Below are 13,018 nucleotides of genomic sequence, written 5' to 3'. Positions count from 1 at the left end.
TGGTTCAGAGTCCAAGGTCCAAAGAGATAAATGAGAACATCAACAAATAAGCCAAACACCCCAGCAACAGATGGGGACCCAAGGATCAGGCACATTGCTTTTTGGAGTATTAGTAGCATAACACATGACGTGAGTGTGAGCTCAATCATTGGGTCATTGGACTGGGAATGGGGGACATCCTTTGCACAGGCCACTAAACCCTACCTTTGCCTCAGTCTATGTTCTCTCTAATTCTACTTTATGTTCACCCTCCCAAAGACTAGTCACTTAGGGAAATGGGTGGTTCAACCCTCCCTCCCCTTCCCCTACATAGAGATGGTGACTGGTAACGTGGTGAAAGCACACTGATCTGGTTTTCAGTACTGCCTATCTGCCTCCTACCCATGTGACCTTGGACAATTTATTTATCTCTAAATCTCAGTGGCCTCACTTGTAAAACAGGAGAAATAATCTCTACCTCACTACTGTGAGGATTAAGCAAAATAGGGCATGCAAGGTGGCTGACACATGGCACACATTCACCACGCATTCCCTTTCTCAAGCTCTTTCCTTCACATGAATTCAAATCTTACTGAGTTCAACTCTGTGCCAGGCCCCACCCTCCAATGCCCTCCTTTTCAGCAAACACTGAGGGAGGAGATTATTCCTCCTCCTCCACCACCTCCAAAGTGGTCAGAGTCCAGAGAGCTGCGAGGTCAGAGAGTGGACAACCAGCAGCAAGGACATCTCCACTCAGCCCTCCCCTGAAGCTGAACTGTGCCACTGAGAGGATGAAGGTCTCCATGGCTGCCTTCTTTCTCCTCATCCTCATCCTCACCACTACTTCTGCTTTAGGCAGCCAGCCAAGTGAGTCCACCAGTCCCCGTAGGGCAGCAATGAGAAAGGGGAACGGGGCAGCTGGCAGTGAAGTGAGGCCAAGAGCACTATCAGGTCTCCGGCCTCAGTCCCACAGCCTCTCTCCTCCTGCATGCACAGGTGGTGTCTTCAAACTCTCCCCTTTGTAAGTAGAGCTGGGCTGTGGTCCAGATCCTTCTGGGCTTGGGCAGTTCGAAGAAGCTGGGTCAAGGTTTTGTCAGGAGTCCCAAGGATGGAGAGCAGGAATGATCATTTAGGAGGCGGAGCCAAGGAAGTAAGAGAAGAGACAATAATAAACATATGCAATGAAGAGGAAGGCAAGGTAAGTGGATATGAGAAGAGCTGTAGATGCTTTGGGAGAGCAGGACAAAGGTAATAGGGGAGGCAGGCTGAAATGATGTTTGAGGCTAAGCCCCGGAATGGAGACTCTGAGCCAAGACACTTCTTCCTCACAGTGTCTGGCATAGATGGCGGGGATATCGTGGCAGCCAAAAGAAGTCCCAATGGGATGCCCAAGTGTGCCGTTAGGGGATTTCATGGCCCCCATATCTATCTCCCAGCCTAGATCTAAAAGTCTGTAGAAAAGAGGAGAGGGGTTGAAAGGTTTTGGAGCTTTTCAATGGGATGCTTGGAACCTATGGAGAATGGAATTTGTTTGCCCACTCTACCCCTGCCTCTACCAGCATTTATCAGGACCATGACAGGGAAGGGACCAAGACACTCAGGCCTTCCACATACCTGCCTTGAGCTTCCTCAGCCCTTCTTTTCTCCCTAAGGCTACCCTTGGCATGAAGTTTGGCTGGACTCTGCCTGTATAAACACAGGGGAGCAAGGGTCATGCACACCATGTAATCTGCCCCTATACTCTCAGGATACCCCTGGTCTTTGTAAACTTCGCCTTGAGAACCAGAGTCATGAACATCACTGTGTGCAGAGGTGCATCTGGTGGGCATGAGGGGGCAACAATGCCCTTCAGGAAGGTCAAGCAGGCCAGTGCAATGGATTCAGTCTTCAAGAAAAAGAAAATGGCTCACCCAAAGCATGGATCAGCCAATGTGCTCTTGAGCTTTGCCACCAGCTGTAAGCAAGGGATCAGGCCACAAAGGGATTGGCATTCTGTAGGTTTGGGGGCTGGGGAAGGTCTCTGCCTGCCCTCCTGTGTGATATCCGCAACTAATGAGTAGTCAGGGAAGCTCAAGGGAAACAGCACTAACAACCAACCAAATCCAGCATCCCAAGAGCATCAAAGAGAGGGGAAAACAAGCCATTTCCAGGCCAGAATAATGGCCATTACTACCATTTGCTCTCAATTATAACAAGCACTGACTGAGGCTTTCCGTGCGCCGGGGTCTGACTTAAGGACTTTACAAGCTTTCTCTCAATTAATCCTCACCACTAACCTAAGACATAAGTATCTTTTTACCCTCATTTAATGGATGAACACCTAGAAAGACTAAGAAATTTGCCCACAATTCAAGTCATTTAGTCAAGACTCTAGCCCAAGATGTCTGACCCTGAAGCCTAAATAGAACACTTCTCCTCCTGCCCTCACTTCTCTGGCTCATTGCTCCATCTCACCCACCTCCCTGACCTCAGCCTGTTTAACGCCTCGCCTCTCGGATAGAATCCAGACTCCCCACCAGAGCTCAGAAGGTGTGGTGGCCCGCCCCTCTCTCTTCAGTATCATCTCTCCCTACTTCTTCCTTCTCACATTGCATTCCAGCCATCTGAACCTGCTCAGCACTCCCCAGACACACTGAGCTTCCCCCACCTTCAGGCCTTCATATATTTCTTTCTTCTGGACCCTACAAGCCCTTTGTCTGTCTTAGTCCAACTCATCCTTTGAGAATCAACTCGGGCACCACCTGCTTTGGGCCTTCTTCCTCAACACTCAGGCTGGGTTAGGTGCCCCTCATTCTGCTCCCATAGTACCTGTGTCCAATTCTATTCCACCCCTGACCACATTCTGTTGTAGTACTTATCTTTCCACTTTCCCATTTTACCCTGACTGGTCTGTAAGGTATTCAAGAGTGGCGACTGTGTCTTCCTCATGTTTTGACCCCCATAGAACCTGGCATATAATATGAGCTCAATACATGTTTGCCAAATCAAGTCCTGGTTCATCAGCAGGTGTGAATAACCCAGTCATTTGTACTTAATGAAACTCAGTTCAGAGGCTGAAGTTTCTCCATGTATGTCCCCCAGAGGGGTTCATCTGTTTCACTTTCTCTACCACCCATCAAGCTATCATCAGTCCCTTCTAACAGATGGTTTTGCCATCAAAAGCAGAATGCAATAGATGGGAGATGGAAGTGGGCAGCCGTGGGCTCCCTCTCTGCCTCCTTGACTCAGCTTTCCATGTGATTCCCTCAGGAATTCCTGAGTCGGTGAACTCTTCACCCACCTGCTGCCTAAGGTATCATGAGAAAGTATTGCCAAGGAAACTGGTGCTGGGATACAGAAGGGCCCTCAACTGTTACCTGCCAGCAATCATGTAAGCACTTCCCTGCAGATATTTCTGTGGAGAGGGAAGGGGAAGCCAGGGCTGGAGTGGGATGCACAGAAGCAAGACGTCTCCATGCCAGAAGAAGGGGAGTAGGGTTAAGGGCTTGGGTTGAATCTCACAGGACTGGCCTGGCTTTAATTCTCATTTTGCCACTTATAGCTATGTGGCCCAATAAATGGCAGCCATAATGAAACCCAAGCCCAAGGGTCTAGGCTGCTTGGGGAAGGGGCCCAAAAGAAGGGATGATGAGGTCTAGAGGCCAGAGAGGGAGGACTTCTGAGGAGATCCAGATGGGGGCGGCCTAGGGAGGCAGTAAAGAGCATGAGGTAAGCCGCATGTGAGCTAGAAGTGGCAAGTATGGACTGGACCACCATCCTACTCCACGGCCCATGACAGTCTAACTCTGCCTCCACAGCTTCATCACCAAAAAGAAGCGAGAGATCTGCGCCAACCCCAAGAACAAATGGGTCCAAGAGTACATCGAGGACCCCAACCTACGTTTGCTACCCCCCGGGAACTCGGGCCGGGTTAAAACTATTAGATCCTAGAAAGGCCAACCCCAGCTCCTCAATTCTCCGTCATGATCAGGCCTGGGGTGGGGGTGGCGGGGCAAGGTTTGGGAAAGAAAGGTGTAACCATGTGAATACGCAAGCAACCTTGTGGTCTGAATGACTAGAGTCTCATTCAGAGGAGGCCAGTGATCCAAAAAGTAATCAAAAGTATTTTGAAAATTCTTTCAGTCTCTAGAAGAAATGCCAAAGGTGAGGGAAGTGGGCAGTGATACACTCTTAATACACAGAAAAACATCTTTCATATCCTTCTCCTTGCTCTGCTTTCAGTTCCTCACCTCACACCAATACACCAACCATTCTAAAGAATTATGTCCAGCTTCCGACCAGCCAGACCATTTTTAGCCTCTGACTCACTACGAGCCCCACAGAAATCTTGACTTTTCCTGTCCATCATTATCCCTTTTCTAGATCTCTTTTTTCTTCTATTATTCTTTTCTTTTAAAGCATAACTTTTTCTTAATAGGCCTGAGTGGGAACAGTCATAAGCTAATGATTTTTGTCCCTGTTGCAGAGGCTTTGCTAGATCCCCCATCACTACTTGGTCTTCCCCCGGGTGCCATGGATACAGACAGTGCCAAAACAAAAGAAGAAGTGTGACTCTCTAGCTCCCACACTAAGCTTTGCAGGGCAGGAAAAGGGCTTTAGACCAGGCTTGGGGTAAAAATCTTGGTCCAAAACTCAACCATCCGATAAATAAAATTTCCTTTATTGCCAACTTGATTCCTGGCTTCCTTGTCTCCTTTCTGCTAGGGTGGAAGAAACTTAATCTCAGTTTTTTCAGGGGCTTCTCCACATTCCCCTGAAAATTTTGTCAGCATTGGGGGCTGGAGAGTTTAGGTGGCACCAAGGCCAGACACATATACTCAATCTCCCCTTCTTACTACCCCTGTCTCCAGCTCAACAGCAGGGAACTGACTCAAACGAAATTCAATGTTCCCCCAAAATGTTGTTGTGAAGGTAAGACAAAATCAGGCAATTAAAGCTATATAATCAAGAGAAACAAATAAATTTGCTGAAGTGATCATTCTGAAAACTGGCCATTCCATGGCTTATATTCTGGTAAACTGACTCATAACTGCCCCCAGTGGCCCCCAGTGGTAATACGTGCATAAGCTGGCATCCCCACCTCAACTGAAGCTGATCTACTGGATGGACACTTGACCCCAGCTGGCCAGTCAGACTCTCAGAGAGATGAGATTTAGACCAGAGAGACACATACCAGTTGCTGCTAAAGCAGCATCCCAAGGAAAGAGGTCTATGAACTCTTGCACTGTAGTCCCTAGAGCTGCCCCGCTTCCTGTCCTCATTCCAGGCTTGAAGGTTTAGCTAGTCCTTCAGTTCCATGAGATGCTCCAACATTCTTCCCATGATTCCTTTCAGTTTTTTGTTTTTTTAATTCCCGAGGTAGCATGGTGTCATTTAGCACCTTTGGAATAACTTTTTGTTGGTTTAGGTCAGTTCTGGTTTGTGTGTGCATACCATTTTTCTTTTTTTTTGAGGAAGATTAGCCCTGAGCTAACTGCTGCCAATCCTCCTCTTTTTGCTGAGGAAGATGGGCCCCGAGCTTACATCTGTGCCCATCTTCCTCTGCTTTATATGTTGGACGCCTACCACAGCATGGCTTGCCAAGCAGTGCCACGTCCACACCTGGGATCTGAACCGGCGAATGCTCCAGGCTGCCAAAGCGGAATGTGTGCACTTAACCACTGTGCCACCAGGCCGGCCCCCAATTTTTTCATTTTTAAGTGTACAATTCAGTGGCATTAAGTACATTCACACTGTTGCACACCATCACCACTATCCACCTCCAGAACTTTTTCATCATCCAAAAGTGAAACTCTGTACCCATTAAACAGTAACTTCCCATTCCCCACTCCCTTAGCTCTTAGTAACCACTATTCTACTTTCTGTCTCTATGAATTTGACTACTCTGGCTACCTCATAACTGGAATTATACAGCATTTATCCTTTAATGACTGGCTTATTTCACTTAACATAATGTTTTCAAAGTTTATCCATGTTTAGCATGTGTCAGGACATCATTCCTTTTTAAGACTGAATAATATTTCATTTTATGTGTCTACTGCATTTTGTTTATTTAGTCATCATTCATGGACATTCGGGCATCCCCCTTTCTTTACATGAGCCAGAGTTTACAGATCTTGGTTTCTGTTACTTGTGCCAAAAGCACTTTAAATCATACAATGACGCATCAGTCACCGCGTTGGCCAGGCAGAGGCTCAGGGGCAGGTAACAGCCTAAGGCTCTGACCATCCACTTCCTGCCCATGTCCCTTCACAGAAGGCCAGAGCTACCTGCTCTAGTCCCTTCTGGGCTGTAAGCTCTTGCTCCTTGATCGAGGAATTTCTCTCCACCATCCTTGCTATCAAAGCTGAAAGGTTACAGCTAAATATGATCAAACTTCTCCCTCCAGGAGCTCACAGCCCAGGGAAGATAGAATCACTAACAAACACAATGTAGTCAGGCTCAGATCTTTGCTTGCAGAGCCCAGAGTGGAATGGAGGGGTGGCATGGCTTGGATTGACTCAGGAGCCAGAACTAGTTCAGCGTGTACACTGAAAGCAGCAGGAAGTTTCAAAGTCCTTCCTTAGCCAGCATCAAGGTCAAAATCAGGGAACCAGAGTTCAAAGGCCTAAAGGACAGGATGGGGCTGAAAACAGGAAGCACAGGCCATGGCCAGGATTCTAGCAAGCTGGAACGGAAATGTTGTTAGAATGGAAATTTTTTTTCTCTTTTTTGGTCCATGAGAGTTCAGGGTTAAGACGTCAGTCTGAAAACCTAATTGAAAGTCTATATACAAAGTCAAATCCCCATTCCCAGCACATAATATAAAGCTTGCCAGCAACTCCTAATAGTTCAAAACGGGAAGTACTTTTCTCAGGTGCATTCAATTGTTTTTGAAAAGGGCTATTCCTATCTTTTCAAGGTAGATAGATGCCTGGCTTTAAACACACCCACATACACACCCACACACACCCACACACACACACACACACACACACACAGAAAGGACCTCCTCATTCTGACACATAGAGATCTCCCAGCCCTGATCATCTTAAAGGGAAGACCTCACCCACGTAAACCTACACCCAAACGGCTTACGTGACTGTCAGCCTTGTGGAACATTAAGTGATCAATTGAGAGGTTGCGGAAAATCAGGCCTAGAATAGTGGGTCTTCTCACTCCTTTGTCAGAGAAAGCAGTAGCTCGGGGTGGTTGAAAGACCCACACAGCAACACAGGGAAACCAGGGTGGGACAGGAAAGGAAGAAAGTGAGGAAGCAACTCTAGTACAAAGAGCATTTTATCTGGTATCAAGAGGTCTGGTCGCACCATGAGGATTTGAACTAGATGGCCAGATGTCCTGAAGCTAGCTTCGGCAGGCCTGCAAGAAATGTTATTCAGCCTTCAGAACAGCCTTCTGAGACGGACCAGGTGAGCATGCATTTCCCTGGCATGAAACTACGTGTGGGTGCGCGTGCTTATGAGCAACCACTGAGAGTCAGCAGCTGCCTGACCTAGTGTTTGGGGGACACAGGTGATGCAATGGTTTAAAGGCTCCAAACTCAGACAGACAAATCTAGGTTCAGATTCCAACTCTGCCTCTTACTATGACGGTAAAACGTTGTTATTCTCTTAGCAGCTGGAAGACGAATCCCTCTCATGGAGGAAAAGGCTTTGTTAAGAAAATATACCAGTAACCCCAGTTAAGGCAGGAAACTCCCCCGGGACATGGTTACAGACTGGGGCCAAGACTTCAGGGGAAGGGGTGAAGCTGCTCTGAGTGAACCAAGCTGTTTTGCCTTTGAGAGCCAGAGCAGGGTAGAGAGAGGAGTGGGGGGAGCGGCTGGAGACTGCACAGTGAACGGCAGGACCTCCGTCCTCCCGGGAGCCCTCAAAAGTTCCACCAACTATTTAGCTCAAGTTCCACCAACTACACTTGATGTGAGTGGTCAGGTGGAAAGTGACGAGGGAGATAACTCCCCATTAAGGTTACATAGATGTGAGAAAGGGCCAGCACCCCCAGAACAAGGAAGTAGAGATTGAGAAACGTCAAGTAAGTCCCTAGGGATTCACAGAAGTCTTGTGGAAGCTTTGACTTCTCCTGGACTGTGAAGTTGAGGAAGTGGAAAAACTCCCAAGAGCCCTCAAGATCCAGAGACGTGATTGGATGGTTACTTTAGACAGGGTGGGGAGGAAAGGCCTTACTGTGGGGGTGTCGTGCAACCTGAGAGCTAAATGACTAGAGCGAATCAGCCATGTGAGGACCAGGGGAAAAAAACTTTCCAGGCAAAGGGCACAACAAGTGCAAAAACCCTGGGCAGGAACTAGCTTGACACACGGGAGCAGGATGGCAGGAGCGTGGAGGATGAGGAGGAGAGCAGCATGAGCAGCGAGCAAGGCCAAGCAGGTCAGGGGAACTTTATAAGCCAGAATAAGGAGTGTGCAATCTATTTCAAGGGAGGTGGAAAGCCAGTGGGGACTTTTGTAAGCAGCCAAGTGAGATCATTTGATTTATGCGTTTAATAAAATACTGGCTGCTGTGCAGACATGGATTACTGGGGGGCAAGGGAGACCCCTGCAGCAGTCCAGGCTACAGATATGGTGGCTTGGACCATGGAGGAAGTGGTGGCGGCAGAGGAAAGTGAGCAGATTAGGGAACAGTTTGGGGGATAGAATTTAAAAGATGTACTGAGAAAGATTTGGGCTTGAGCAACTGGTTGGATGTTGATGCAATTTATAGAAATGGGGAAGTCTGGAAAAAGCAGGTTAGGGGGTAGAATCAGGAGCTCTATTTGGGTCATGTTAATTTGGGGATGCTTGTTAAGTATTTATGTGGCCGTGCTGAGTAGGGAGTTGGTTGTGTGAGTCAACAATGCCAGGAAAAGGTCAGGCTGGAGACAGAAATCCATGGGACCAGATGGTGTCAGCTGAGGAGAGTGTGAAATGGGTAATGAGGTTATGGGCTCAGGAGCATTCAAACAGTTAAAAAAAGAACAGAGCAGGAATAACACGTGAATGGAATGGAGGAGTGGCCAGTGAGATAGCAAGAAAACCAGAAGAGTGTGGTAACCTGGGAACCTAGAGAAGAAAATGATTCAAGAAAGAAGGAATGGTCAAATAGATGAGTGTTGCCAACAGATGAAGGAAGAAGAGAAAAATGGCCATTGGATTTGGCCCCTGAAGGTCATCAGTGACCTCAAAAAGAAAATTCTCATCAGAGAGAGAATGGGGGTTGTGGAAGTGGGGAGCAGGACTCTACACAAGCGACTCTTCTAAGAACGTTTTTGTGAAGGAAAGCAAAATTTATGGCAGGAGCCAGAAGCAGGTATGGGTTCAAGAAGGATTTTTTTTTTTTTTTGAGGACAATTAGCCCTGAGCTAACTACTGCCAATCTTCCTCTTTTTGCTGAGGAAGACTGGCCCTGAGCTAACATCTATACCCATCTTCCTCTATTTTATACGTGGGACGCCTACCACAGCATGGCTTTTGCCAAGCGGTACCATGTCCGCACCTGGGATCCGAACTGGCAAACCCCGGGCCGCCGAGAAGTGGAACATGCAAACGTAACTGCTGCACAACCAGGCTGGCCCCTCAAGAAGGATTTTTAACACTGTAAGAATTTAGAGCACGTTTGTCTGTTGATGTGCAAATTATTCCACCTCTCCAAGCTTCACTTTACTTTGTTATAAAACAGAGGCCAAAACACCCATGATTGCAGGTTATTAGGAGAACCACACCAGTTAACATACATAAAGTGCCCAGTACCTTGCCTGGCTCACAGCAGAGATTCAGCACTTATGGGCACCCTTCCCAGAGAAAGGCTGCTTGATCCCAGCAGGCTATCACTGGTAAAGGCAAGATGACCATTCTCAGTTCCCACATTGCCTATTACAACAGAGAAGGAGAAGCTGGTAGGAAAGGAACCAAGTCAGGAGTGGCAGGATCACGGAATCTTCTGGAGCGCAGTTACCTTCATCCTAAGCTCACACCCAGAGCTTCCCCTTCTCTCCCCCTTGCATTCTTCCGAAAAATGAGTCCTCCCCTCCAGACTCTATAACATGGGGTTTCTCATCTGAAACACAGGACCCAGATCACTTGAGTGACTATTTTCTCAATTTTCCCAAGGATGATGCATAACTAGTATCATTCATTACATCCAAATTACGTCTTCAAACCCAGTTGAAAAAGTTTGCCTTATAGGACAGGGACCACCACTTCTAATTTACCCTGCTCCCACCCAGGGCCCTGGGCACCTGCTGGGCTTTCTAAATGTCTATTCATGAAATTCACACAAAGGCCTTGGGATGACAGGGGGTGCCTTCAGAAGCCAATGTGATGGAGCCCTTCTGGCCGCAAGTCAGGGTATCAGGGCCAGGAACTGTCACCATGGAGGTGACATTTTAAGCGGGTCCTGGAGGGTAAGAGTTTGCAGCCGCTGAAAAGCAATGCTAGTCTAACTTGCTTAGGAAAATTAGTGGGCAGCACCACCCCGTGGTTAAAAACCATAATGACTAGTCTCTGTGTGGTTCCTTAAAAGGCTCGCACACTTGGTTGTGTCTGAGAAGGAAGATGAATTTATACATAAGCCCAGCTGCAGAGATGGCCCCTCCCCGTGCTCACCCTTCCCACCGCTCCCTGATTTCTCCCCTGTTGCAGGGAGCTGAGGCTTTCAGTCCACACAGAGGCAGAACAGATAAAGATCCTGCTCTCAGAGAGCTTACTTTTTAGTGGGGAGAAAGAGGCTATCCACAAATATATGTAACATCAGGTAGCAATGAGTTCTATAAAGAAGAATAAAGTAGGGTAAAGGTGATGGTGAGGAGTGCAAAAGACAACTTTGCACTATTTGATAGGACCCACCACGAAGAACAGCTAGACTTACACTTGTCACCTTAGGTTCTGCTTCCAGCCTGGAGGACTGAGCACCTAACACACCTAACAAACTGATCATTCTGCAAATAAAAGCTATAAACTCTGGAAACAATTTTTAAAATACAGTGGAGACCTTGAGATACTGTACAAAAGCAGGCCAGTTTTAGAGCAGCATTGAAAATAGGAGCGAGCAACAGGCATGGGTGAGCTCCTAATTTCTGTGGCTTTGGTCTGAGGTGAGCTGCAGTTGCTGTGAAGAATGCTGTCGGCTAAAACTCTAATAAGAAACTTTGTGGTCTTTCTGGCCAGATGAACCAGGGCAAGGAGCTTGAGGCACTAGTGGCCACTGGAGAGGGAGATGGAGCCCAAGACAGAAAAAGATCAGCACAAGGGATCCCCAAATTCTTTGTGTAAACTTAGCCCAAGCTTCTAGCCCTGACCCCTGAACCATACATACTTGTGGAAAACTGAAAGCAACTTGCAGCTGAAACTGACAGAATTGAAGTAAGATCTAAGTCGCCATCCACCTCAGTCATGAAATTTCGCAGTTTGAATCTAAGTCAATAGCTTGCTAAAACAGAAACAGCAACACTCTTCAGAGCAGGGTGGTGGAATCCAGAGTCTCCACAACACGACGTTCACATTGTCCGAGACACAATCCAAAAGTACTCAACACATGAAAAGCCAGGAAAATGCAACCCAGTCTCAAGAGAAGAGACAGCAATAGATGAATCAGATCATGGAATTACCAGACAAGGACTTTAAAGCAGCTATTACAAGTGTATTTAGTGAGGTAAAGGAAAATATGTTCATAAAGAAAGCAAAGAGAAAATCTCAGCAGAGAAATAGAAATTTTTTTTAAAACAAGTGGAAATTTTAGAGCTAAAATTGCTCTTACAAAATAATGTTAAAATCTATGGGAAATTTAAAAATTCACTGGGTGAACTTAATAACAGAATGGAGATGACAGAGGAAAGAGTCAGTGAAGTTGAAGATACATTAATAGAAATTCTACAATCTGAGTAAGAAAAAGAAAAAAGATTAGAAAAGAATGAACAGAGCCTCAGGGATCTGTAGGACGACTTCAAAAGCTCTAACATATGAATACTTGGAATCCAGAAGGAAAGGAGAGAGAAGGGGGTTAAAATATATATATATACATTTAAAGAAATAATGCTAGAAAACTTCCCAAACTTGGTGAAAGGCATACATTTACAGATTCAAGATCAGCAAACTTCATTCAGGATAGATTCAAAGCAATCCATGTTTAGCTATATCAAAGTCAAACTACTGGAAACAAAAGATAAAACCGTGAAAGCAGGAGAGAAAAATGATGCATTACATACAGGAAAACAATTAGAATGACTGACAACTTATCAGAAACCACAGAGACCAGAACACAGCGAAACAACATCTTGAAAGTGCTAAAAGAGAACTTGTCACCACAAGTGAAATAAGGTATGTCTGATCACTAAGAGTCTTCTGCGCCGGAACTGGAGGTATAGGAATGGGATCTCGCTAGCAAATGCCTTCTCCAGCTGTTTCTTCTGATCCGTGCACTCATTAAATAGACTGCTTTTATATATGCTCACAGTTAACAGTAGTTAGTTCAGCTAAGTACTATTAAGTACATGCCAGAAAGCCAAGGAGAAATTATATTAAATAGGCTGTAAACTATTGAAGTTGGTCTGAAGACATGATTCTGCAGAGAAGCCTCTAGGTCTTGTGTGAGAAACAATCAAGAGGACTGCGTGCATTGGAATTAAGACTCTCAAACAAAAAGGAAAAGCAAATGTTGTCCCCAGCCTCTAGGGGATGTGTCCAAGGGAGACAGGAAGCTCACTCTGGGAAGAAAATTGAGATATAGGACTAGTTAGATGGGGGGGGGGGGGGGGGGGGGGGAGGGGGTCTTTTGAATATAACACTGGGTTATCTAATTTGTCTCCTAACTGGACCCTAGGAGAGCCTCTCCCCAGAAAGGGGATTGAAGACTTTGAGGATGCTAGAAGAAAAGTTGAAACAGCAATAAGTGAGAGCCTTTTTTCATCTCTACAGGGGTATGCACCATGGCATCAATAATTCGGTGAGATCAGCCTTAGCTCTGGTAGGAACAACAGCTAACTTCAGTCACCAAGAGCCAAAATGCAGAATGGCAATAGCATAGGAAAACCAAATCAGCCAGAACCCTT

General features: G+C 46.4%; 1 protein-coding gene across 1 annotated transcript; it reads left to right on the top strand.

The window, feature by feature from the left end:
* The first annotated feature begins 608 nt into the window (after positions 1-608).
* CCL16 (C-C motif chemokine ligand 16) lies at positions 609-4,653 on the top strand. Its single transcript, XM_014862241.3, has 3 exons — positions 609-846; positions 3,229-3,349; positions 3,777-4,653. Exons 1-3 carry the CDS (start codon positions 771-773, stop codon positions 3,907-3,909), a joined length of 330 nt encoding a protein of 109 aa, XP_014717727.3. The 5' UTR covers positions 609-770; the 3' UTR covers positions 3,910-4,653.
* Positions 4,654-13,018: the final 8,365 nt, after the last annotated feature.

The sequence above is a fragment of the Equus asinus genome, chromosome 13 (assembly GCF_041296235.1).
Source record: "Equus asinus isolate D_3611 breed Donkey chromosome 13, EquAss-T2T_v2, whole genome shotgun sequence".
Classification (NCBI taxonomy): Eukaryota; Metazoa; Chordata; class Mammalia; order Perissodactyla; family Equidae; genus Equus; species Equus asinus.
The sequence above is the reverse complement of the archived record's forward strand: the minus strand, read 5'-3'. Positions and strand labels throughout refer to the sequence as shown.